Source organism: Nelusetta ayraudi, unplaced genomic scaffold (assembly GCF_046127955.1).
Source record: "Nelusetta ayraudi isolate G7.1 ecotype Tasmania unplaced genomic scaffold, CSIRO-AGI_Nayr_v1 ptg000058l, whole genome shotgun sequence".
In the NCBI taxonomy this organism is placed as follows: domain Eukaryota; kingdom Metazoa; phylum Chordata; class Actinopteri; order Tetraodontiformes; family Monacanthidae; genus Nelusetta; species Nelusetta ayraudi.
In genome coordinates, this window is record NW_027466108.1 from 1,251,074 (window position 1) to 1,276,595 (window position 25,522).

General features: G+C 42.3%; 2 protein-coding genes across 6 annotated transcripts; one reads left to right on the top strand and one right to left on the bottom strand.

The window, feature by feature from the left end:
* The first annotated feature begins 307 nt into the window (after positions 1-307).
* rab11fip1a (RAB11 family interacting protein 1 (class I) a) lies at positions 308-12,081 on the top strand. Of its 4 annotated transcripts, none has more exons than XM_076039114.1 (6): positions 308-998; positions 5,481-5,917; positions 6,019-6,841; positions 8,017-9,732; positions 10,197-10,302; positions 10,530-12,081. In XM_076039114.1, the coding sequence occupies exons 1-6, from the start codon at positions 649-651 to the stop codon at positions 10,725-10,727; spliced, it is 3,630 nt and encodes a 1,209-aa protein (XP_075895229.1). In that variant the 5' UTR covers positions 308-648; the 3' UTR covers positions 10,728-12,081. The 4 variants fall into 4 exon arrangements, with proteins under 4 accessions (XP_075895229.1, XP_075895230.1, XP_075895231.1 ...); XM_076039115.1 differs by having other exon boundaries at positions 10,197-10,272; XM_076039116.1 differs by lacking the exon at positions 8,017-9,732 and having other exon boundaries at positions 312-998.
* prlhr2a (prolactin releasing hormone receptor 2a) lies at positions 12,082-18,979 on the bottom strand. Of its 2 annotated transcripts, XM_076039119.1 has the most exons (3): positions 18,379-18,979; positions 14,868-15,500; positions 12,082-13,703 (listed from the first exon to the last, which is right to left on the bottom strand). In XM_076039119.1, exons 1-3 carry the CDS (start codon positions 18,843-18,845, stop codon positions 13,670-13,672), a joined length of 1,134 nt encoding a protein of 377 aa, XP_075895234.1. In that variant the 5' UTR covers positions 18,846-18,979; the 3' UTR covers positions 12,082-13,669. The 2 variants fall into 2 exon arrangements, with proteins under 2 accessions (XP_075895234.1, XP_075895235.1); XM_076039120.1 differs by lacking the exon at positions 12,082-13,703 and having other exon boundaries at positions 14,702-15,500.
* Positions 18,980-25,522: the final 6,543 nt, after the last annotated feature.

Consider the following 25,522-nt stretch of genomic DNA (forward strand, 5'->3'; position numbering starts at 1 on the left):
GTTTTGTTTTGTTATTCGTCCTCCTCCCGTTAAACATTATGACTGAATAGTAACAATGAAGTCAAAATTTCGTAATTAGATACTGGTATTTGAAAATTTTACATAGCTCCGCTAGCGAAATGTTTGTTTACAAGTTGATCTCAACCTCTTTTTCTTTAGTTTATCTGCTACTAATGGTCTAAAACGTCCACGACACCCCTCCCCTGTGGGCCAATCACTGACGACCTTAAAAATGATTGGCAGACAGGCCAGCGAATCAGGTTGCATCATATGGACTATGGGTGGGTACTCAACTTATCAGGGAAGTGGGTTGTGTACAAACTCGGTGGGGCAAATCAACGGAACTGTTTTCATAAAAGCCACTTTAGAAGACATAGCCGCATCGCAGGGATGTCCTGAAAGTGATTTCACAAGATCGTTTTAGCGTTTCGGTTGTCTTCAGACAATCACTTCGACTGGGACTAACGCGTAAAAGGATTTCAAACTACTCCGGCATCAGAGTGTGCTTCCTGAATTGGAGTCCAAGCTAGGTTACCTAAACCTTCCAACGGGACGGGGCGCCGTGCCGGGGCTGTATTTCTCGGGAAGGGTCTAAACTAAACGAGCGGACATTCAAAACCTTCGGCTGCTTCGAACGGACTTTTAAATATGTCTCTGGCCGCCCAGAGCCAACAGTGGTTCCCTACGAGTGTCCAGGTAACGGTGCATCAAGCTCGGGGGCTCCGCGTAAAGGGCAAAAACGGCACCAACGACTCGTACGCCATCATCCAGATAGCCAAAGACAAGTTCTCCACCTCGGTGGCCGAGAAGAGTGTCGCCCCGGTCTGGAAAGAAGAGGCTTCGTTCGACTTGCCGCTGTTCCACCCCAACAATGCCGAACGCTGCACCCTGTACATCATCGTCATGCACCGCGCTCAGGTGGGGCTCGACAAGTTCCTGGGCCAGGCTGAGCTCAAACTACTGGAGCTGTATGACAACAAAGCCCGCAAAAAGACTGAGTAAGTCAGCCGAGTATGTCGAAAACACACCCCACAATGTTTATGTGATGTTTGTAAAAGCCTTCCACAGGAAGATCGACGATTCCCCCCATCCCAGGAGACAGAAAACGTTTAAGTTACTGCAGAAATGACATGCAGTGTTAAATGACTCACAATAAAGGTCTGAAAGTCACATCAATCCATGTTTGTTTACATGAATAATTAGACGACTATCTACTTTGAATCCAAGCACATACAAGATGAGCCTCTCCTCCTTTCCCATGTCCTTTCTACTGTTGATGGGTTCATGATTTTTTTTTTCTCTCTTTCAAAATACAAGAACCATGTTTGTTATGATGTGAATATAAGCACAGCTTTGGTATTAAAAACATGTGGTTTGTATGGAACGTTCAAAGGCGACGCAAATAGAATGTTGTTCACAACACCTGACGTACTTGAAGTTGTTAAATCTATTCACTTTTTCACTGGGAGCGGCTGTCTACACTGCCACCTATTAGATTAGGAGATGCCATTAGAATGGTGTGATCAGTTTATGACACCAAGTTGCTTTGTTCTCCGTCTCTATGGAGGAGTGGCTCATCAGGATTTTGGTGTGCAGCCAACTCTTACTGATTTTGTTGTGTGACAATAAGTCTTGGCTGAAATGGTGCTCAGCAAATTATACATGTACGCTGAGGCTGTTTACCGTCCAACTGTGGGTGTGCTCGCATTTTCTTTTCTTTTTTCTTTTCCACCTGAGTCAGGGTGACATGTGTGGTCTGACGCAGCATGGGTGTAACGTGGGTGTAGCAGGCCTTAAAAAAACAGAAAATTGCTGTTTGAATTAGGATTGCATCCTCTGTTACGTAAGAACGTTGACAAAAATAAGGGCGGTGTAAGTGTTATAAATGCCAGTCTTGCCTGCTAAACACAGTTGTCAAACTACCTTTTCACAAAATTACTTGAATTTTAAAATGAGGCAACATGGCGGCTGTGAGTTCCCTGTTATCACTCGATGCAGCAGCCGTGGGACGTCATTTATTATATTGTCGTACGGATTTGTCCAGCAACTTATCTGGTGTTTGCGCAGTAAATTTTTACGCTTTGGTATAAAGTTCACTTGTTAACCTGGCTGAGTTCTCTTTGTATCCCTGCCTTGGCTCCTAGCGCTGTCTCAGTGTGCGGGCTGGGTATCAGATGTTGCCGTGTTGGCCTTGGAGTGTGTGGTGTTGGATTGCTGCTTTTTGTTGCTGATAAGGGGCTGTAACATTGAGAACTTTGTTCTTGAGCTCATAGGAAACTGCTCTGTTGTCTCGGTTTAAAAATAGTGGAGATAAATAATAAAGTAGGTCATGTGATCATGTATTCATTGTTTTTATAAGGATGTGCTTCATTTGAACAAATTAGTCTCATCAGTTTTTTTCTAGTGTAAACAATTCATTTTAAGGATGTTTTTTTTTGCAAGTAGGTGAAGCAGTTTAAAGTGTGTTTGAGGTATTAATTTAAATGATTAATGTAATTTGTTGACTGATTTCACTGTTTGTAAAATGTTGGTAACTTATTTACATTTTCTTTTATTCACTCTGTTTTTCTCTGAGTGTCTAGAAGAATGTGCGATTGCACAAACACTAGAAAATTGTCTCACAATATAATTTTCTCAACCCAGTCCTAGTTTCAGGTTTTGTTCATGGATAAATGCCTTTACTCGTTGTGTGTGAGTATTGTCAGGTTGTGTTCCACTATCGCTCAGGTTGGTGCTGCGCTGCTGTTGCAGAGCTGGTTCCACAGAGTCAAGTTCATCTTTTTTCGGACACCTGATACACAATATTTATCGTGCAAACAAAGACATGGTTGTGAAATACTTCCCACTTCCCACGCTTTATTTCACTGAAAATCCTTTGAAACTCAACGGATGTCAGTGAGCTATCAACCAGGAAACACTTGATCTTTCATGCTACTGAGATCCTTGTGTTCCAACCGAGGCAATCTGTTCAGAACAAGCGAAGGCTGCTGTTAATCATTAGATATGAGCTATGGGAAGTGTCAGTGCCGGTTAACAAAGAGAACCTGTACGTCCGGACTGGGAGCAGCGTGCGTCAGGCACACAGTTTGTTCAGTTTTTTTTTAGTTTAGCAACAGAACAGAACATGAACACCCTTGTCTGTTAGTAACCACAGCTTTTATTGTCCCTGTGTCGCACTGCTCATTGGCTGCCGTAAGCCGCTCAGACAAAGCACCGAGCAGCGTTTTGTTGCACGTACTCGGTTCACTCGGCTTACGCGCCGAGGCTCAGTTAGCGATTGTTTGTTTTGGCTCACCCACTTTAATTTGAGGAATTCTTAAATTAGGCTCCCATTCTTTCAGCTCCTCCCTGAGTGTCTGAGAGCGCCAGAGGAATGGTGGAGCCTCCCAGCTGTGTTTCCTGACTCTTTCTCAGCAGTGCGGGCCACTGGTCCTCAGTGTTTTAGTTTGAGACACACAACCGCGGTAGATCCTGTTACATGCGGCATACGTGCCCATTGACCTGCTGTAGGGCCAGCGTACTCGTATATACATTTTTATAGCTGGTCATAGTATTTCTTTGGATGTGTCTGCGTGTGTTATTTTGCTTTCTTACTTGCTGTTTGGTGCGTTTCTTTTTGTCAGTCTGTGTTTGATTACATGTGCAGTAAATGTTTATTCGGCCCTTGCTGTGGAAACAAGACCTCAAGCGAGATTTACAGTGTGTGAAATATCTGCTGTGTATTATTGATGTTTTTGTCACTGAAAAGACACTTGCTTACACAGAACTCGGTGAAAAGCAAACTGCTGGTTGCGGCTGCTCGATGACTCAACATGCAAACCATTTCTTTTCCTCTGCACAACACAAAAATTTGTGTAAAAACAAATGAAAGGTCGATTGTAATAAAAATGCATGAAAAACGTAATGGAGGGAAAAAAAATCCCTTTCATAACCTTTGACTTCACCTGCAGCTATGCAATACGTACTTGACATTATTTGTCATACTTTAAAAGCCCAGCACATATAGTCCATACAACACCGTTGCCAAGGTTGCCATCAAAAAGTTACCCACCGGCCCTGACTTGCAATCCCAAGGTCCCACCATGTGTAAGCATCTAGTGTGCGGCCTACAATAAACCCCTTCACGCACCCTATGTAGGGACCATTAACACATGTAGGGACCATTAACAGGAAATAAACATGGCACATCTATGGTCACCTGGAGGATGAAGTGGTTTTTATTATTATATGGTGAAATTAGTTTTCACAATTACCAGCGCATTGATCAAAGGCATAAGGCATCTTGGAGTCTTTTAGGTTTAAAACATGGAATGACTTGTTTTATGGGGAAGCTGTCTTCTAAATCGAGGCTTTATTTATAATTCCACTATGTGCGATGGCAATAACTTATCTTGATCTGCGCTCACTGAGCCTTTGGTGCAGTGTGAGATCAATGCTCTCCGGTTCCCGTGATCCCGGATTTGGTTCCAGCTGGATGTGTTCTTTAGGGCGACACGGTGGTTCAGTGGTTAGCGCTGTCGCATCACGGCAAGAAGGTTGCTGGTTCGATACCAGGCCTGGGACCGTTCTGGGTAGAGTTTGCATGTTCTTCCTGTGTGTGCGTGAGTTCTCTCTGGGTACAGTGGCTTCCTCCCACAGTCCAGAAACATGCAAGTGAGGTCTATTGGGAACTATCAATAGTCTGTAGGTGTGAAGGAGTGTGTTTGTTTGTCTTTCTATGTGGCCCTGCAATGAGCTGGTGACTTGTTGTACAGAAGATGGATAGATGGATGATCTGCACTCACTTAGTATTATTTCTCCCAGTCATAGTTCCATGTTGATTTGATATTATCACAGCTTCAGGGTCCAGCTTAATATAGTACATGTAAATAATCTAAAACAGGAAGGGTGTGTTTTTGCATCTGAAACGTATGTGCAAATAAACTCTATTAATACATTTGTTTAAAAGTCATTGTATAATAATTCAATTTTATCCTGTCTTGCTTCACATATCAGTGTTTTTTTAACATCCTAAAAGTTTAAACTTCGCAATGTGAAATAACTGAGAGCTCTAGGACTCCTTGAAAAGTGCCTGATTTGAACTTTTCTTTTTGCTTGATCACTGTTTGTGAAATGACCTCCCTATTATTTAACAGTTGTTTCATTTTAAAATGTTTGAAACAACATCTTGTAAAGAAAAGTGTGTAGTCGAATCAGTTCTTTATCACTCTTTATATTGGTGCACCACTTTATTACTCTTGATAGCTTTTATACTAATGTGTATATTTGTATGGGGGTCAAATGTTCATTTCTCTTTTCTAATGCAGAGATTTTATTGTATTAAGGAAAATAATTATTGGAGATTGAGAGTGACATTGAATTGCCAGAAGTTAAAATATCAATAATCGAAATCATTTGTTTTTCTGAAAAAAATTTTCTGAATGTTCAGTTAGCCTGATGGAAAATGGAGAAAGTCTAATGCATGTTTCTGTCACTTGCAGGTGGTTCAAGCTGGTGGACAAGACAGGCAAAGAAGACAAGGCGCGAGGGGAGGTGCTGCTAGACATCCAATTTATGAGAAACAACATGTCAGCGAGCATGTTTGACCTTTCTATGCAGGACAAGCCGCGCTCCCGCATTTCAAAGCTGAAGGACAAAGTCCGTGGGAAGAAAAAGGACGGTTTCTCTGACTCCGTCTCAGCTATTGTTCCCTCTGTTGGCCAGGTTCTAACAGACAGCGAGGCAGAGGCCGATTCACAGTCACTGAACCAGTCTCCTGGTGTGAAAAAAAAATCTAAGCTCAAAACACTTTTTGCCCCAAAATCGAATTTGCAGCGCAACATTTCGCAGTCCATGTCCACGCTAGGGTCTCTTCCAGAGAAGAATTCACCCCTCAGCAGCAGCCGCTCCTCCGGCCTCAATGTGGACTCTCCGGAAGGTAACCACTTACGCCCTCTCACTGGTGCTGCAGTGTAAATAAAGGTACTGTTTTGCGTGTGTCAACAATGACTTCATCCCTGTCTGTCTCTCGTCCCACAGTGAAAAAGAAATTCAAACTCCTGGGACACAAGCGAACAGGCAGCTCTGACAGCAGGGTGTCTCAGGGTCCTTTCTCCCTACTGGGTCGCTCCAAGCAGAACAACACCGACCCCAACAGCTTGTGCATCAATGGCAGCCATGTGTATGCAGAGGAACCGGAGTCCAAGAGCGGATCCACTGTCAGTCTGAACAGCTCCGGCCAGGGATCTCTGGAGGACATGCGCAAGCACATCTCTGCAGACGTGGGGCCAGACAGGGCAATACTGGAGCAACAGCGCCATCAAGAGGAGGAAGAGAGAAGGCAGGCAGAGGAAAGGCGCGTGGCTGAGGCCAAGAGGTTGGAGCAGGAGGAGAAGCACAGGACAGAGATGAAGAGGCTGCAGGAAGAGGAGGAGCGCAGACGGCACGAGGAAAAGGAGCGGAAGAGGCACTTCCTTGAGGAGGAGGAAACGAGGAAGAGGAAACAAAAAGAGGAGGAAGAGCAAAGGACACTGGAAGCAGCAGAAAAGCAGAGGCTGGCGGAGGAGCAGAAACGGCAGGAGGACGCCTCCATGAGCGACAGGCTGACGTCTCTGTTTGGGATGATCAGGAAGAAGGAGGAGAAGAAAGAGGAGGTTCCACAGTTGACCAAAGACGAGCTTCCCCAGAAACATCCCCAGCACCAAGCGCCCTCCAACCAGTCCGCCAACCCGTTTGAAGACATCCCCCTCAACTCTGGTCGCCAAGAAAGTTCGAATGACGAGCAAAAATCCAGCCGAAGCCAGATGCAGTCGGCAATGGTCTTCCTCAACCGGAATGCCAAAGTGTCTGCAGTCAAACCAAGGTAGGCCTGCTTCTGTTTTTTGGGGGGTGTCTTACCCCTCCCTTTTTCTCTGCACTAATGTTATGCATGCATAACTGTGACTTCACTGCATTGACACTGAAGCTAATAGCTAATGCCTCTAGGCATATTATTCCTTGACTTTCCCAACTGGAATTTGAGTGTTTTCACCAGCCGCCGCCAACATGACAGCGTTTGTGGTTTTAATTTTGCCAAAAAGCTCCAAGACTTCATTTTTGTTTTCATGGGCACAGGATTGAAATACCAGGAACGCCTGTCTCTGAATGTGACATTTTGTCCTACGTCTCATTAGTTCATCACGTTCCTCTTCCCGTTCGTTCAAACTTGTGTTGTGACTCGAGCTGTCTTGAATTACCAAAACACGGAATTCCACCTAAAGTCGGTGGACCTGCTTGACCAGTTTGGTGCCGATGAGAAACTGGGAGTGGCTTGTGTTTGTAAGGATGTTGTAGAACAGGTAGTAGACTGAATAGAGCACATAAGAAGTGACGGAGCCACAGTTTTACCCTTCTTGACGTCTTCTGTGACTATTTTATTTTTCAAGATGTCTTGAGTTTGTTGACTGGTTTGGACTTTTTTTTTTTTGTTTCCGATTGAAATCATTATGGTAAGGACCCTGTAGTTGCTAGTAGTTGTTAGTTCCACTGAAGTAGTTTGTTCTTTGCTAAAAAATTGTGTGAGAGGGCGACTGGAGTGGCCGATTTTGTGAAGTCATACGATAATTTAGATCCTTTGTTCAAAGCTGTGGTGGTGATGGTGATGGTGATGGTTGTTTTTTCAGCTATGTGCATTCAAGTCGTTTCAAGTCTTAGTTGTTTCTCACAGTAACTGGCTCACAGCTAAAAATGGTATCCATGAATTGCATAGCATGTGAACTCAGCTGTACATGGGTTAGGGTTAGGGTTAGGGTTAGTTTTCCATCAATAACTTGTACTTTAGTCAGAAATATTTTGATATTGGGATATTTAATGTAATGTCCTCTGTAATTCGTACCTGCTATATGTTTGGATTGGTTTGGGTTTGGCATCTGGTTTTAGTTGGGTTTTAAAGTTCATTTGTAGATTATAGACACTAGTTAAATTGGTGATGGGTTGTACATCGATGGAACTGACATTTGGTAATGTAACCTGGAGGCCTTTGTTTTCACTCCTTGGCAGATTTACCCAATCTCTGGAATCTGAACCTGCTGACAGCCCGAACCCAAATCATTTGAGTCCGCCCCCAGACATCCTTGAGTCCTCTCTCTCTAGTGTCCCATCGGACTCCTCTGATCATTTTTCCACCTTCCACTCATCTCTAGCACACCCAAACATAACCTCAAGTCCATCCACTTCCCCCGGTGGAATCGCAGAGAATTTGTCCTTCTTGGATTCCTTTGACAGCATGGCGGATAAGAAGAAGAGAGCTCCAATGCCCCCCTCAAATTCCCTATATGGAACACAAAATGAAGGATCTCTTACTCCCATCAGAGAAATCAGCAATCCTGCATATGTAGAGGCGGACAACGCTCACCAAGGCAAAAGAATGTCTGTGCCACTTCCTGATTATGAAACCCTGTTTCCTCAGAAAAGACACGGAGTTCAGGGGCAGACTCGATGGGACCACATAATTGCTCAGGTCAATCAGCGACACAGGGACCTTCCATCTGAATTTTCAGGTCCAGAAATGAGCGTGGATGGTCCTGAGGATCAAGGACGAAGCATTAGACCTTCACCACCTCAGACACATCAAACACAATCTCAGGAGACTAAACCTGTGTCTTCCAAAAAAGTAGCAGCTCCACCTAAACCACTAGCACCTCTACACTCTCAACCTGCCGCAGATTTCAATCAGAGACACGGTCAGAATGCAGTCAACAAGACAGTCATGCAACCTAACCAACCCGTAGCACCGGCCATCAACAAAGACGCATTAAGTAGGGGAAGTCCCTCGATGAGACCTGAAGCCAGGAAGGCGCTGCAGCCACCTTCTGCACCCAGACCAGTTAGCCAGTGGGACAGGTCTGCTGTATCAACAGATGATCAAAGTACCATGCAAGTCACAGTGAACAATGCAGCACCCAGAGCCAAACCTCGACAGAAAGCCAGTGGCCACGAGGTGACACAGCCAAAAGATTCTGCTGTGAACAGTAACAACCAGGTTGTATCGAATTCAAGTATGAGTGGCGCGAACAAAAAAAGTTCATGGCCACAGGAGAGCTTTGCAGATGTTGACCCCTTTCCCAGTACGGATCTTTTCCCCAAGGATCCGTGGGCCCAGGTGAATCGTAGCCGACAAACGGATGACCCTTTCAGAGGCAGTGCACTAAAAGACCAGAAAATCGAAGACCTGGGCATGACACCGGATGATCTGGAAGATATCTTCCGCCAAGACAAAGGTGTGGATCCTTTCGCTGTTTTTAATGGCAGTGATTCAAAGGAGGAGAGTGTTTACAGGGGAAAATATGAACTTTCGGAGCAAGCGAGCCCTGCTTTCCGAAGAAGTAGACAAAGCGAGATCCCGCCATCAGCAACTCTGTCAAACAATCAAATTCTGCAGCCATTGTCCACATATGAAGAAGAGACTCCAATTTCTAAAGTAAATCAGGGCTTCTCGGCACAACCTGCCAAGTCTGAGTCTGTAACACCAAAGCACCAAGCTGATGTGAAAACAACAAGCCACGTGAATGTGCAAGACGACCCTTTCGGAACGGAACCTTTTAGCGCCTGGAACCCCTCGCAGCCCCTCCACGTTGTCCAGGAGGAGCCGGAATCACAAGCAGAGAGCATGTCTGGTGGAAAGGCGCCCTTGAGGGCGTGGGTCTCACCCTCTGACGTTCAGTCTGTCAGCGCTCAGAGTAGCAATGGAGGTGGGCTAGCCTTTACTCCACGCAGGTGAGATTGAAGAGGCTGTAATTTCACTCTTTGCTTGTGCCGTTGACGGTTGTTGTTGTGGTATGAGGCAGTAGATGAGGTGTTGGTATTTTCTTTGGGCGCAGCTGTTTTTTGGATGCTTGTGATTTCTTGGCCCCTTTTTTTCTCAAGTTGAATTATGATGACAGCTCTTGGATGAAAGTGTTTGGCACTGGGGGAAAGTGCCAAACATATGACTGCATTGTCTCAAGATTTATGAAAGCCCAGTTTTTTCTATTTTAACTGTTAAATGATATCATAATTTTAAGGAGGTCAAAGTAGTGGCTTTATTCACAGTAGTAGTGGACATGGGCTTTAATAAATCTTTATGTCCATTCTAGTATTTTAAAATCCTATTTAGTCCTTGTGTGCGGTCCTCGCTGTGATGTGTTTTCAGACGCCATAGTGATAAATGGATAAAATATATATATTTTTTTTCTTTACAGGCCTCATCCTGTGAAGCCCATGAACTCTGGTGAGAGTCAGCATCCCATCAGCACTCCTGCTGTCAAAGACATAAAGGTCCGTGATAACCCACCAGTGAAAAATCAGGTATTGTCAGTTGACAACAAACGGGGACCAACACACAATCCGACTGATTACGCTGATGTTTTTTCTGGAAGACGGACTAAAAGTTGTATTATCTGTTTTAAACCTTAACATGAGACCTGTTTTTACAGAAAGTATGATACAGCTCAAATTGAATGTGACTTATTTTTCAGATTTTTTTTCTTTCCATGAAATTGCAATGTCTTATGTTCATTTGTATCCTCTCTCAGGCATTGGTCCCTGTGGAAAGTGGACCTTACACTCAGCTGACACATGAAGAGTTGATAACACTGGTGGTGAAGCAGCAAACAGATCTGTCAAGGAAAGACGCCACAATAGTGGAGCTGGAGGAGTACATTGACAACCTGCTGGTCCGCGTCATAGAAGAGAAACCTACCATCTTGCAGTCACTTAAAGCGTATAAATAGTTGTAACGGAGGGGGTCCCCACTTAAGGACCAAACTGTCTTTGTATTGTGTCTGGACTGCGAGTATTCTCGATTAAGGTCTTAGAGCATTTGCACTTTTTGTTTTTTTGTTTTTTTTTATCTTTAACTGAACTCAGCCTTATTGAGCGTTATTGAGCGTGGTAGAAAAATTGCTGCGGAGTGAAAATTATATTGAAACAAGCAAATAAATAATAATCTCAAATTATGGCAAATGAATGTATGGACTTGACACTAACATACAGGAATGTTCAAATATTGTCACATGAAATTATATTCATCACACGGAGATATAGCAAATACTTGAAAAGTCTTGGATTGACCTTTATTTAAAGTTAGAACTTGCGTTGGAAAGCTGTTGTAAACTGTTGTAGCTTTTTGAACTTTTAACTTTCTATTCCTTTATTCTTTATTTAATTTTATGCTATGTGAGATGCAATCATGAACATTACCTTACAGAAATCATTCAATGATGAGGTAATGAAACTATTTGCAATCATTGTTAATTAAGAATTGTAGCATGTAATCAAAATTGTGTTACCAGCAGAGTCAATAATTAAGTCACTAGTAAACTTGCATTACTGACTCTTTCCTGACTACTGAGCTCTTACATTAATTAATTAATTAATTAATTAATTTGAGTGAGCAACATTTCCTCTCTATTGAACCCCTCTGTCAGAGTAAGTTGGTTGTCGGCTCCTGCTCCTACTAAAGACACTGTGCCTATATTTTACCTTTTGCCTTTTAGGAAGCTGTGCAATACCAGGCAAGCAGCCACTATGTTGTGTATAATGTATAATTTGGAGTACAACTGTACCTTTTTTCATCTACTTTGAAAGCTCGGGCACACTGTAATAATGGAGCTTGTTGTAGTCTTAGCAACATTGATCACAAGCCAGCATTGTTTTTAAGTTTTAAAACTACAAAACAATAAACCTGCATACACCGCATGCCTTTATATTGCCGGATTACCTTATGTTTAAGGAGGCAGGAAAGCAATATTGTCCTCTAGAATGTACAGACCTGTGTCTTCCCTGTTTCTCTGACTTATCTGATTTTTGCGGCTTTGCGTTTGTTGGCTACCTCCAATCTCTGCAGAGAGAAAGCTTTTAAAAACAAAACAAAAGTGCAGTGCCTTGTGTCCTGTGTTTGCCCGATGCAGTACAAAGGCTACCTAAATCCTTTACGATGAGTAATATTTTTTTAAGCAAAATCATTTGAACATATTGCTTGTATACCTGCATTTACTCTTAATTATTTTTGTGTATGTTGTCGTTGTGTGTGCGTGCGTGCGCGCAGTTAATTGATGTGCCTCTATAATAAAGCATGCTTCATAATGCTGGTCATTCAGTCACTTTTTATTAATTTGCGCCATTTCACAAGAACGAAAACAGACTTAGCATTAAAGGTGGATCCAGACCAACCACCTTAGAAGAGTAAATATTTACAATTTCACTTCACAGATTTGACAGTTCACTAACACCCATTCCTATTAGCCAGGCTAGCTAATGTTGTATACCTGCCATATCAGTAGTGGTAGGATGACAATTTAAACAAACTATTGTCGTCTTAGCCCTCAATATTTGTACCCAGTAGTGAACACAGAAGTAGTTGAACTATTTTCAGAAACTAAGGCCTGAGTTTAAAACCGATTTAGAATACTGACTACATGTAAAAAAGAAAAAAAATTCTGTGTCCATCATACAAAAGCTACTGATATATTACTTCCAAGATCCCCTTGCCTGTAACGTCACAGCAGAAAGTACTGCAATTGTTGTACAATATTATAACCTTATATTATAAGATTTAGATAAATATCTACATTGAATTAAAGGAAATGTGGTCCTTAATTAGATGCATATTACTGTTGATGTAGCAGCATTACACTTTTTTTTACACTTTTCCTTATACAGTGAAATTTGGGATCTCATAGAAACTGAGAATAGAAACTTTTTAATAACTATTGTGTATTTCATAGCATGAGTTATGGCCATAGAAAAACAACAGGCCTGTTTTTACATAACACATGGTGCTAAGTATTGGATAAATAAATCAAATATGATTAAAATTATAGGGCATAAGTTATTCCAGAATTTGTTTAAAAAAAAAAAAAAAATGTTTCCCATGGAAGAAACACAAACTTGTTTATGGCCCAACCTAGAAGTGCTAAAAAATGATTTGCTGATAGTTCTCAACACATGGTACAAAAAAAAACAAAACAGAATAACTGTAGCTAAAGTGTACAGACACATTAAAACACTGAATGGTTAGGTTATTAACCATTCAACTACTAGTTTTAAAATCTGTTGTGACAGATACTGAGCACTAGGACACAATCACAATCAGGTAATGTCTCTGACGTTATCAAGCCACGAGCCCTACTGAGCCCTCGTGGCACAAGGAGCCTCATCCCAGCAGTGGTTACAAGAGGGGGCAGCATTATCCGCTCTGTGCTTGGAAAAAAAAAAGCTCAAGTGTAAATGAGTTTATACCTAAGCCCCACATTGATTTTCTATTCTTCAACGTAATTGACGGTTGAATACAGATTCCATCTCAAGTGAATAGTCTGACACACACTAAATAAAAAGAAATAAAGACCTAAATATCAGAAACGTTTAATATACAGTTAAGAGCTAAAATGATAAATGTCAGAGTCACTCATGTTACCAAATACTTGGACCCCGGACACTGTTAATGGAGGTTGCGGGGGGAGGGGGCCCAGAGAATACAATCAAACAATTATGCTCACGCTACACTACATATGGGATGAGCGCCCAACCTGATTTTTAATCAAATGGCTGAAATTGCTGGTGGCAACCCCTGCTTGGACATAGCCATTAATCCTTGGACCAGCGAGTCAAGTCAGTCCTCTGTGGCCTTGTTTTTGGAAAAGTCCCACCTCATGCTATCTGGTTCAGCAGGATCTCAACCATCGGCCCCAGTGTGAATGAGCTGTCCCCTGGGACAAATTTCATGCAAAAAAACAAACAAACAAAAAACATTCATTCTGACAACTGCATTTATATGTTTATACCCTATAGTTAAAAAATGGTGTAATTCAAAAATGTGTGAACGTTATAAATGAACTAAGATTAGCATTTGTCAATGTGCATGCAATCACACATCAAGTGTACGACAACACACAAAATGGATCAACTTGCTGCGTTCCCAGTTGCCTTGACTGCAGCATGAGCGTCCACACTGGCGCTCAGTATTGATTTTCATAAGGTTACAGTACCACAGTGAAAAGGTGGGCGCATGTGGCATAACATTCAATTTTCTTAATTAAACCAAATGACCTTATCATGAAACATTTCGTACCTGGATGGATATCAGGCAGTTTTTCAAACTGAGCAGAGACAGACAAGCAGTGAGGGTAGACCAAGGAGGTAAAGACGGATGTGATAAATTAGCTTGCCAAGCTAGCTCACATAACGCTATTAAACTATGTTCTGAGTTCAAAGATTTCAGGAGGACGTATTGATGCAAAGAACTTCTCGTTTATGAAAAGGGTAACAAGAGAACTGGTACAGAAATAGAAATTCACCGCAGTAAAGCCTTTGGTTGGCGTTCTTTCAGCTATTATTTTTCACTCCGGTGAGTAATTAGCAATCTTTATAGGGTACCGACCTGTTAGCACTAAGCCTGCTGGGACTTGGAGTTCTAGGTGGCTTGTGGACAATTAAAGTAACACTAACCACTATACAATAATTAAATTATTTTAACTATACTTTAACTCTGTAAACATAAAATATCAAATATTATCATCATCAATAAACTTAATAAATTCAGTCAAAAGTTACAACAAGCATGTCTGTTAAATGAATGCCTAACATTTACATTAATTCATTTTGTATTGAGCCGCTGCTTTAGTGGGGATTTTACATTTTACTCACTTATCACCCCCTAATGTGTATTGTCTTTTCACCTTGCACATGAAAAATGTATTTTGGTGGTTTCTTCTCATCTCTGCTGGAGGAACATGGAATTTAGCTAGCATGGCGGTGGAGCTCACATGTAAACTTGAGTTGGGACGTTGCCCCAGTATGGCTGTAGGTCTAGCAACGCCACTGACCTTAACACCGCAACAGTGAAATGGGTGACAAATAGACGGGGCTCTCACAAAACCACGCTGGCTGTGGCACAGTTGTTGGCCGAGATGCCGATGCGACGGCGGCAGGTAAACATTTTGCGGAGCTCGGCCCGGAAGCGGTCGTGCAGCCAGGCGTAGAGGAAGGGGTTGCAGCAGGACGAGCTCATGGCGCACAGGTGACAGAGCAGCTGGATGAGCAGGAAGTAGCGCTTGTCGATGAGGTCGATGTCGATGTCGCGCAGCACGTTGAACACGCTGATGGGCATCCAGCAGACGCCGAAAGCCGCCACCACGAGGCTCACGAGCCGGAAGGTCTTGCGTTTGCGCGTGCGCTGAGCCTCCACCTGGCTCTCGGTGAGGTGCCCCGGGACGACGCGGTTCCTCAGCTTGACCGAGATGCACAGGTAGGAGATGGAGAGCGCCGACAGCGGCAGGACGTACGTGATGAAGAGGGTGCCGTAGGCGTAGGCCAGCCGCTCCCTCTCCTGGCCCATCCAGAACTCCTCGCAGATGGTGAAGCCCTCGTTCTTGAACTCCACGTGGTAGGTGTGAGCCACAGCCGGAGCCACCAGACCGCAGGACAGCAGCCAGATCCCAGACAGCAGGTAGGTGCATGCCAAGACTGTGATGCGCTTCTTCAGGGGGTGAACTGTGGCATAATACCTGTGCAACGATTAATTTTGATTGTTAAGATTTATTATTATTATTATTATTTTTTTTTTTTCAAAAGAAGCTTCTATCTATTTGTCTCTGTGTGTGTGTATATATACACATACATATTCAAATGTAAGTGCAGTAAATAGTAGGGATGAGACAATTGGTTCTTTTGATGTACTGAATCAGGGCAATAAATGATTCGTTCAAAGATTTCTTCACAGCCGAAAGTTCCCCAGCTATTGCTTTTACAAACATACCCAGCTCGGCTTAGGAGCTTTAAAAAAATCTTGTTACATTTTTTTACATTTGGAAACTTTGTTGTTTTCATGTCCTTTAACTCCTCCAAATTGACCTGCAGTTCCTGTACTCCATTATGCTTGATTATGCCAGGTTTTGTTTTGTTGGGTTTTTTTCCGCATCTGAAGACTCGCTTTCAGCCAGCACGGTCAATAGGTTCAGTAACAAATTGCCTCCATGTCCTTGTAGTATCTGATTGTCTCAGCCAGCCATTTCTTCAGCTTTTGATATGCATAGTAAATCATAGAAGTTGGAGGGATGGTTACTAATGGTTTTTTTCTTAAGTTTTTTCTACAGTGTGCTTTACACTGGCTTTACATTGGCTCCCATTAAACACACTTTGCGAACCATGAAATGTCGAGTCATTTATGAGTGTGAAATGCTTCAACTGGAAAATGAATGAATCAGTTCAAGTACGTTTACCCCAAAGATTCAGATCTTCTCACTTCTATACACTCCTTCTGTCCACTTATATAGGAGAAGTTCTCACTTTGATAAGTAATGCAGAAAAAAAAACATTTAGCCTTATGACACGACCACGGAATGCAGCTGATACAAACGTTCACAATTCACAACAAATAAGACTTTAAAATTCAAAAGCCACTTTTTTCTCTAGCATGTCAAGGTTTGATGCCAGAGTCTTTCGTAATGCAGCTGTTTGGAAGTTCATAAACCTTGAGTTTGCCATCAGTGAGCAAGCTTGCAAAAATAAAAACATTATCGTGTGGTACAGCCACTATTCACAACATGTTGTGCGAAGCGCGCTTTTAGCTAATTCATTATTTGCAATGTTATCAGTTCCTTTCATCTCTGATCATTTTACCTGAGAATTAAAGACCCTCCTGGCTGGACAGTTACTCTGTGTTTTGAGCTGAGAGGATGTTTGGAGACAGGCCTTCCCTCCTCGACTACCAGGGTTTAGCAACAGCCTTGAGTAAGAGCTTCAGTCATTGTCGTTATGCAGCACTCACCGGAAGGCTTGAGGCAATGTCTGTCCAGTACTGAGGAAAAAGAGGAAGCCACTGCCACTGGATGGCAACAGCACCGAGCTCCGCTTCAAAACCATCACCTCAATCTCTTAAACAAGTCTGATTTTCAAATCTTTATTATTATTTTTTAGTTATTATTAATTATTATTATTTTAATAATTGTCAGCAACATCATGCTGCAACAATTGCAACAATCTTCCATTCATTTAAATAGTGTGATCAGAACCTGAAAACATGATTGCAGCTGGATAAATAGCTCACGGTGATGCAAGGCCCGGCTGTGGTGTATAGAGTGACAAGACGTCCTCTTTTGCATGGACATGTCCTTTTGCCTCCTAAAATAATTTCTGGGAGGGATTTTATAAAATTCCTTAATATTTTCATATTCAGACTTAGCTCAGCCCATTTCACAGACCATTTTTTGTTTGCAATACATACATAATATTTCGACTGGAAACTGCATTGGGCCCTTTGCATCATTCCAAGGTACCTGTCACGTTGTTAAGCGTGCGTGTGTCACGATGCCAAGAGCAGGAGCTCTCGGATCAAAGGAAAAAAAGATGGCCTGCACTATCACATAAAGCAATGCACCAAAATGTAGATGCAGCTTTATGAGCGAATTGCAGCGAAAGGTCTCTCTCTCTCTTTTTAAATTTTTTTTTTTTTATAAATGTGGTCGTGACCAATGAGGAGCATTGTGTAGCGCCTGAATAGCTGGTCCCTATACAGAGGTCAAGAGAAATCTGACCAAGGTTTTTACAGATTGTTCTGCTGTCTGAAGGTTCAATTCAAGCAGAAGAGGTAGATTGATGGACAAGTACTTTATTTATCCTGAAGGCAATTCAGCTTGTCAGCTGCACAAACGTTCATCAGCAAGAAATGCTTTAAAAATAAATTTAAGATTTAAAGTATCCTCCCATATCCAAACAGTATCTATGGGTCTTTTACCAAAGTGACATTTCATGAATATGTGAAACATTGTATCCATCACTACGTCAGAATGTGAGGTCACCTGGTCATCAACATCAGAACAGTTCAGTAAGATGCTGTGCTTTGTTTCCCTCCGACCTCAGACTATTGTGGACAGTGGGTGTTGATGTCAGGGCTTGTCTGACTAATCTCAGTATTCTAATCTGAGTCTGAGATCCTATGAATGAGAATTGTAAAAAAAAAAAATCTGACACGTTTCCAGATCTATTGTTCGTGTGTTTACAGGTGCAGTTCGAGGCTGCTGTTGGGCTGCTGTTTGCTTTTGCTTTGCTATTATTTTCCTCTGACCCCCACCCAAAAAACACATTTCAGTGATTTTATGACATTACATCAAAATCTCTTTACTTCCATCTACCCAGGTGCTCACATTTCCATCTGCTCTTGCAGTTTGTGCAAATTACTTGCAAGAAATACTGAGATTTCCTTTTAGGAATTCCCCTTTGTATTCTTTTGTTACCAGCTGTGCACAAATAAATGCTTGCAGGATGAAAGATTGCTTTTACATTAAAATGCGATAAGGTGTCACGTGGATTGCAAGTATAAAAGTATGATTCTACACAATTGTACATTTGTGTTTGTCATTGCTCCAAGGCCGCCGCGTGACTCACCTGTCAACGCCAATGGCAGTGAGAGTGAAGACCGACACGTAGACGGTCACGGGCTGAATGAGATACACCAGATAACACATGAATCGACCAAAGACCCAGCCGTGCGGGTTGAAGCCATAGGCCAGAGTGAAGGGAACGCACGTGGCGCACATCAGCATGTCGGAGAAGGCCAGGTTGCCGATGAAGAAGTTGGTGACGTTGTGCATCTTTCGTGTGCGGCAGATGACGTAGAGGAGCAGGTAGTTTCCAAAGACGCCCACCAGCGCCACCAGGGTGTAGCAGGGTATGATCAGCAGCTTGAAGGACTGCAGCAGCTCCACGCCCACAAACTGGGGGCTGCGCTTGGAAGAGCCGTTCTGCAGAGCCACCTCAAACACTTGGGCTGTGTCGTTCCCGGCCGCCTCACGCGTCACCCCCTGCGTGGTGAGCTCACCCACGGCCCAGCCGCCCTCTGTTGTGCTCTCCATGGTGAAATACGCTTGAAAACCTGGAAGAGGTGAAAAACAGATTTTTATTAGTCTGTTTTGTTTTTGTGTGTGTGTGTGTGTGTGTGTGTGTGTGTGTGTGTGTGTGTGTGTGTGTGTGTGTGTGTGTGTGTGTGTGTGAACGTTGGGGGGTGGGGGGGTCTGTGTGTGTGTGTGAACGTTGGGGGGGGGGGGGGGGGCTGTTTTCTGTCAAGCCGAGGTTCAATAGTTGAATGACATTAGTGACACGAAAATTATTTTATATCTACATATCATGAATTCATGTGCATTTTCTTTCTTTTTTTCTTTTCTTTTTTTTAAAAAAAGGGTGTTTTTTTTTTGTTTTTAAATCTACCACTGAGTTGTTACTTGTCTAGGCGTGTAGGCATGAAGACGACAGGTTTCAGTTCTAATCAGAATAAGCACAAATGTAGATTAAAGTGCCTTTCCTTCGATGTGGAATGATTGTTGGTGCCAGAACGAGCTGGTCTGAGTATTTGACAATCTGCACTTCGACTGCGCTTTTCACCCCAGTAAACAGAGAAAACATCCAGCGAGCAGAAGTTCTTCGAACTCCCTAGGTGAGAATGCATTGGAGATAACAAGGGATCGAGGAACATAACTGCTATGTGCTTCTTCGCCTTTACTAACAGAGAGTAACACCTCTTTCTGTGTCCTTGGTCTAATAGGAAGACCAGGATTAGTATCTTCATCTTTGGTTCAATGGGAACTGAAGGTTCTACATGTAAGCATACAGAAATACTTATTTATCAGAGGTAAGCTAAAAGACTTACTTTAAAAATACAATGCGGCGTTGAATTTTTTTAGATTTTAGATTTAGATTTGATCAATTAATTAATTAATTAATTAATTAATTGATAAAGATCTTACTTAACTTTATTTGTTTATTTATTTCTAACACTGTGGAGAGGCAGCAGCACAGCGGACATGCACACTTGTTCGACACGAGGACGATGCGCGTCACACGGTGCAGCTGCATCCACACCGGCATCATGCTGCCGTTACCAAACACGCGCATTATCATGACTTTTGAGGTCGATAACTATCCATCCATCCGTTCTCTATTACCAGACAGCACTCAGAGACTGAATTGCCTTGGTGGGTCGCACCATTGTCAAGTCCCCAGACATGACTGGGCTGAGCTTTCCAACAGAAAGTGAAATGATGCGTTTGAACTTTGTTTTAATTGACAAGGTGGTATCGTTAAAGAATGCAATGTGGTATTTTAGTGCAGAATACATTAGCATTGGATTAACATTAGATTTTATTAAACACCAGCAATAAAAAAGAAAAAAAAAGAAAAAAGAAAAAGAAGAAGAAGCCTAAATCCATCGCTGAAACCTTAACTGTTAGGCTTCTATATGGAACTAAAGTGAACCGGACTCTGAAATCGTCCAACTACAGCACAAAAATGCAGCTTTGTTGAAACTGAGCCACACAGACGGTTCAACGCTGGCATGAGAGATCTCTTGGGCTCAGAGCACGTCCGTCGATTGTTTGATTGATTGCCTTGGGACGCGTTGGTTGTTCATCGATTGGGATGAAAAGGGTGAATTAGGGGGTAAACGTATGATGGAACATATGGACGCTCCATCTTAGACGCATGGTTTGCGCGGCGCGGCGCGGCGCAATGCGATCGCTGCAGCGGGTAAAAACGCTGTGACATATAGAACAACTTTTGCAATCCGCTTTCCGATATCTCTTCTACATCTGCCGAGAGGACGTCGCTATAGCTATAAAGCGCACCTACCGTCTGCAGAAGAAGAGAGGAGGTCCAGCCGGAGCCTCGTGCGCCTCTGGGCAGAAGCGCGCGCCACGCGGTGGATGAGCGCGGGTGCTGTGTGGCACCGACGCAGCTGCTCTGTGAACACCCTCAGTGATCGGAGGCACACGCGTGACGTTTCATGTCAGCACCGCCGAAAATGACGAAGATCGGTGAATTGTCGATCTTGACGCTTCCGGCGTTCGCCTCGGGAAAATGTCACTGCTGAAATACCCACGCTTCAAAGAGGCTTCAATTACTGTTCTTCTCTTTCCCCTGATGATAATGACCGTTTGTGTGTGACTATTTATTTTAAGCATTTTGTTGCTTTGAAACTTTGCCTACATTTATAACCAGACGTTGTCACATCCCGTAATATGCTAAAAAGAATGTTCAGCAGTTTCTTTTAATTGATTTTTTTTCTTCAAGAGCAGACCTTGAGACCAAATATTTTTTATACAGACACGGAAAGTAGACAGAGCTTAAAAAAAAAAAATGCAGAATAAGGTTTAAAGCAGAAAAAGATGAGCTTTGAACACATTGCTTACCACACATCAGTGTTTAAATGGTGAATAAAATGCCAGTAAGTTTATAGTCCTCTATTCATTCACACACAAACCATGCAACCTAATTGGTCACTTTGCTAAAAACCCTGACAGTTAGACAAACGATATGATTCATTTAATTCGATGAAAGGGGACATTTGTCGTAATTTAAAAGAATAACAATAGTTTATTGATCATAGAAGCAAAGTAGAGATCTCTGGGAGATGGTTAGATATGAGGCTTCCTGAGGGAAACCAAGAAGGTTGGCAGAATGATCAAAATGAGAAGCAGCCCATATGACACCGTACTGCCGTTTCACACTTTCACCACAGAAGCCCTCTTTTCGTCACACCAATGAGGCTCCTATACGACGATCGACTGCAATGTGTTCACTGGATGTTAGTAATGTTTGAACCGTCACCCTTTGTTGTCTGTAAATATTTGGTCAAGCAACCAAGGAGCTGGCCGATAAGGAGATTCAAAGCAAAGGCCATGAAAAGACAGGCCGTAGTGAATCCATTCACAATTCAAAGGCCTAATTGTGCAGTCAGCCAGGCTGTGTGCCAAATGGTTTGGTGCGTTCGTTTAGCACTTTGCTTGTGATCCCTAGAGGTAAGGCTTCCTCAGTTTCCTTTGAACAAATCAAAACTGAGTCACAGGTGGATCTTTTCTGGAATACAAGAGCCAGGAATGTAGCTCTGCAGTGGACAATATAAAAATATATTTTAGAAAAGTAAAAACAGAATCATTATTTTCAAGATCAGCAAAAACCTGCTCTTACTTGCTTCCAACTGGTTACTACTCCTTGTCCCAAACCATAAATCTAACCCTGAACCCTTCACCCAGTCAGAAGGAAGTAGAGGCGTTCCTTTGCTGAACTCTTGCAGAAAAAAAGTGATTCAGTGCATCGTTTAAAAAAATGAAATTAAATCACAGCTAGTTACGGTTTGGCAGTAGACTGTTTCAAATGCTACATCAAGGAAAAGCTGATGAATCAATGTGTTGTCCTTCTGTCTACGGACAATTGAATGCAACACCAGTGAATAGCTCTTAATAGATTAAAGATTAAAAAAAAATACTCTGGAATATTATCTCTAACATGTATCTCACTTAATAGCTCTTCTTGATTCGTTATGTTTTACTGCACTACGGCAGCAAATGCACGTCAGGCCTGTGTCGGTTTCAGTGTCACATTCACAGAACACAGAATTTTTTAATACATAAATACATTATCCAATATTTCTACTCTTGCTTCATGTTCTTTTCAAGCGCATGGAATTAGGCTTTTCCTTTGAAGCCTCCTGCCATATCTGCTATTCAAATCATATCACAGGGGATCACTAAGGATATCATTTTCACCTGACCAGATCAGACATTGCTCCTGCCACTCATAAGGAAATGAATGGCTGCTCGGTGTCATATTCACACCGTGGTCCGCCACAGAAAAGTGAGTTCTAGTGGTGATTTAGATATCTGCTCATGTTGTGTCCTTGAAAGGGCAAAGCGAGATAAATAAATAGACAGATACATAGATTGACAGATATATAGAGGGAAACAAGAGAGAGAGAGAGAGAGAAAGTGTTACACTGTAACATATCCAGTACAAAAAAGTACTGCTGCACTAATTAATTGCATTTCAATATCTCTTTTAAATGAACTGCACCTTTAACCTTTTTGAAACATCATCTATTAATTAAACAAAACCTTTGTGTTTGAAAATTCAAACCGGTCCTATTTTATGACACATGGGATTTGCATTAAAATGTGATGTCTGTAAAAACAATTTAATACGAGTGATGAGAATAGGAAAATCACACATTCATTTCAGTCAATTCCCCCCAAAAAAAACTCAATTTGGCATTAGTAGTCTGATAGAGCTCTGCTAGCTGTGGCTAGCACACGTTTACACTCTGATTCTTTGTGCCATCAACTTAAATGTAATACAGAAAGCAAGGGCCGCAGCATTGACCATCGAAAAGACCAATTCAGTTCAGTTCAGTTTATTTATACAGGGACCGTACATATTATTCATTCATTCATTCATCTTCCATACCCGCTTACTCCCGAGCTCAGGGTCACGGGGGTCGGCTGGAGCCTATCCCAGCAGTCATAGGGCGAAGGCAGGGAGACACCCTGGACAAGTCGCCAGTTCATAAGCAAGCAGCACAGAGTGGGACACTTCAAGGCCAGTTGGTGCTTGAGGGGAAAGATTGATGGAGGACTTCCTTGGTCCTCTAGATACCAAGCTCGAGATTGCAGGAGTGGGCCCACTGAAGCACGTTGGAGCAAATAATTGCAAACACAAACAGGAGATTAGCGAGACTGTCGGCAGCAGTCCAGATTTTCTCCTCGAGTCCCAAGGATGAGGAACCAGTGACACACAATCAGGAGACAATGGGTGCAGGAACCTGGGCCAACATAGCCAAGTGAGCTTGATGTAAATTCAGTTTCACTGCTGACTAAGGCCTAAGTTAGTGTAAATGTGTTGGTGGTGAGAGAAAGGTCTGCTGCTGTTAAAGATGTGCTGGTAAACTTCTCCTCTTCTCCTCTATAATGATGAGTAACTGTCACTGCTCCACAGATGCTTGATTTGCTAACCTTGCCAACCTGGAGGGGGATGGCGTCACTTCATTATAATCCGACCAGTCATCATATCTTTGTTAGGGGCAGAAGGTTAGCTCAGCCTGATGGTATATGCTAAAGCACTTCTGCTCTGTCTGCAGGATAAAGACGCTTTTCAGAACTAATGCGTTTCAACATTCTACAGTATATCCTTGCAACAGGTTTTTTTTTAATAATTTTTTTTTAGCAGTCTGTGTCTTGCAGTTTCCATGGTAATACCTGTATCTGCCAAGGAAATTGAATATTTGCATGCAAATCATTAGGTTGAATGTAATCAACTTATTTCTAATCGGGATACCTTGAACCTTGATAAAAGCAACTATGTTGTTACCCTGTGCATACATGCTTTGATGCATATCAAAGGGCTCCAGACTAAGCAAAATGATGGTGGGTGCTGATGACACTTTTTGTTCCTGTACGGTCACGGAAATAAAAAAAAGAGTGTCACAGTCTCCATTAAGTAACGTGTAGCAATCTGTTCTCAGAAATAAATAGCATAGTCTCTGCAGTCTCACATACAAAAAGAGAAAAAGGAGGCTTCTCCGGCTGATGGCGTTAGAAAAAATATGTGTTTTATTTCCAACATGCTGTCCTGGAACAAAACAGAAAAAGCAAAATATTTTATTTTCTATGGTTCCCACTGGGACTTTTGTGGCAAAGGCGAGAATTAGTCACACAAACAGCTGTAACCGAAGATAATTAATCCTGGTTTATATTGATGCAGTTTTGTGAGTGACAGTAGGTATGTATGTTCTGTCCTCACCACCATCAATGATATTAAGCCCATAAAGAAATGAACTAAAGGGGAAAACGTGTCCCTGTAAAGTAGGTGAAGAAACAGAAAACCCTGACACATTTTAAACAAGTGAACATTACAGTGCATCAAGAAATATCATTTATTCACTTATTCAGTTATTTTCTGAATTCTAAACATCTAGATTTTCCTTCCATTTTTTTTTCAGGCAGCAGCAGCATCGTTACACCACGATTGATCTGTCCATCACTTAAGAAGACATTTACTTGCTGAAAAGTAACATTGCAATTGCAAAAAACAGCCGCTACACCCTTTCTCTCAACAGTTAATCTCTTTTTCGAAGCAATAGTTGGATCTGCAGTAGTGCCACCTGGGGCTGGCAATTCACTACAAGAGTAAGAGAAAATTTATATATATATATATGTATAAAAGATGCCTTGAATCACCACTGATTTCAGGCTGTTGTTGCGAGCCACGTGGTCAGGGTGAAGTGGTCAGAGCCAGATGAAAAGACTCGATCATATGTCCCAAGTTACTAAGGACCATTGATTGCACTGATGTTGAGAAAGAGCAGGTACATGTGTCTCTTCTGTAACAGAAAGTCTGATCTGAAGAAAATAATGTCAACAAAAAAACATCTAGAAAACAAAATGCCTGTTATTAGCATGACATTGTTTTTATTTTTAGCCCTCAACACCTTAAATATTTAATAAACAGCCATTAAAAATGAAAATGCCTGTATGTAATGTTTAACCATCGCTGTTTGGGGGACCATGTTAAGCGACAAAGTACATACAAAACAATGCAAAGCGAGAGAAGGTCCCGCTTACCGCTTAGTATTTTTCTCATAAAGTGTTCAGGCTGCCATTTCATCCGTAAGTCCATCCAGCCTTCCTTCTTTTTAATACCCGTTTCTTCCTCAGCTCAGGGTCACAGGGGTCTGCTGGAGCCTGTCCCAGCTGGAATAGGGCAAAGT

Bases quoted from the DNA above. Each gene is read 5' to 3' on its own strand.
- rab11fip1a (XM_076039114.1), top strand. From the start codon at position 649: ATGTCTCTGGCCGCCCAGAGCCAACAGTGGTTCCCTACGAGTGTCCAG. The intron at 5,918-6,018 runs GTAACCACTTAC...CTCGTCCCACAG, and splicing joins CAATGTGGACTCTCCGGAAG to TGAAAAAGAAATTCAAACTC. The intron at 9,733-10,196 runs GTGAGATTGAAG...TTTTCTTTACAG, and splicing joins CTAGCCTTTACTCCACGCAG to GCCTCATCCTGTGAAGCCCA.
- prlhr2a (XM_076039119.1), bottom strand. From the start codon at position 18,845: ATGGAGAGCACAACAGAGGGCGGCTGGGCCGTGGGTGAGCTCACCACG. The intron at 15,501-18,378 runs GTGAGTCACGCG...ATCGTTGCACAG, and splicing joins ACTGCCATTGGCGTTGACAG to GTATTATGCCACAGTTCACC. The intron at 13,704-14,867 runs GTGAGAGCCCCG...AATTTGTCCCAG, and splicing joins GCCACAGCCAGCGTGGTTTT to GGGACAGCTCATTCACACTG.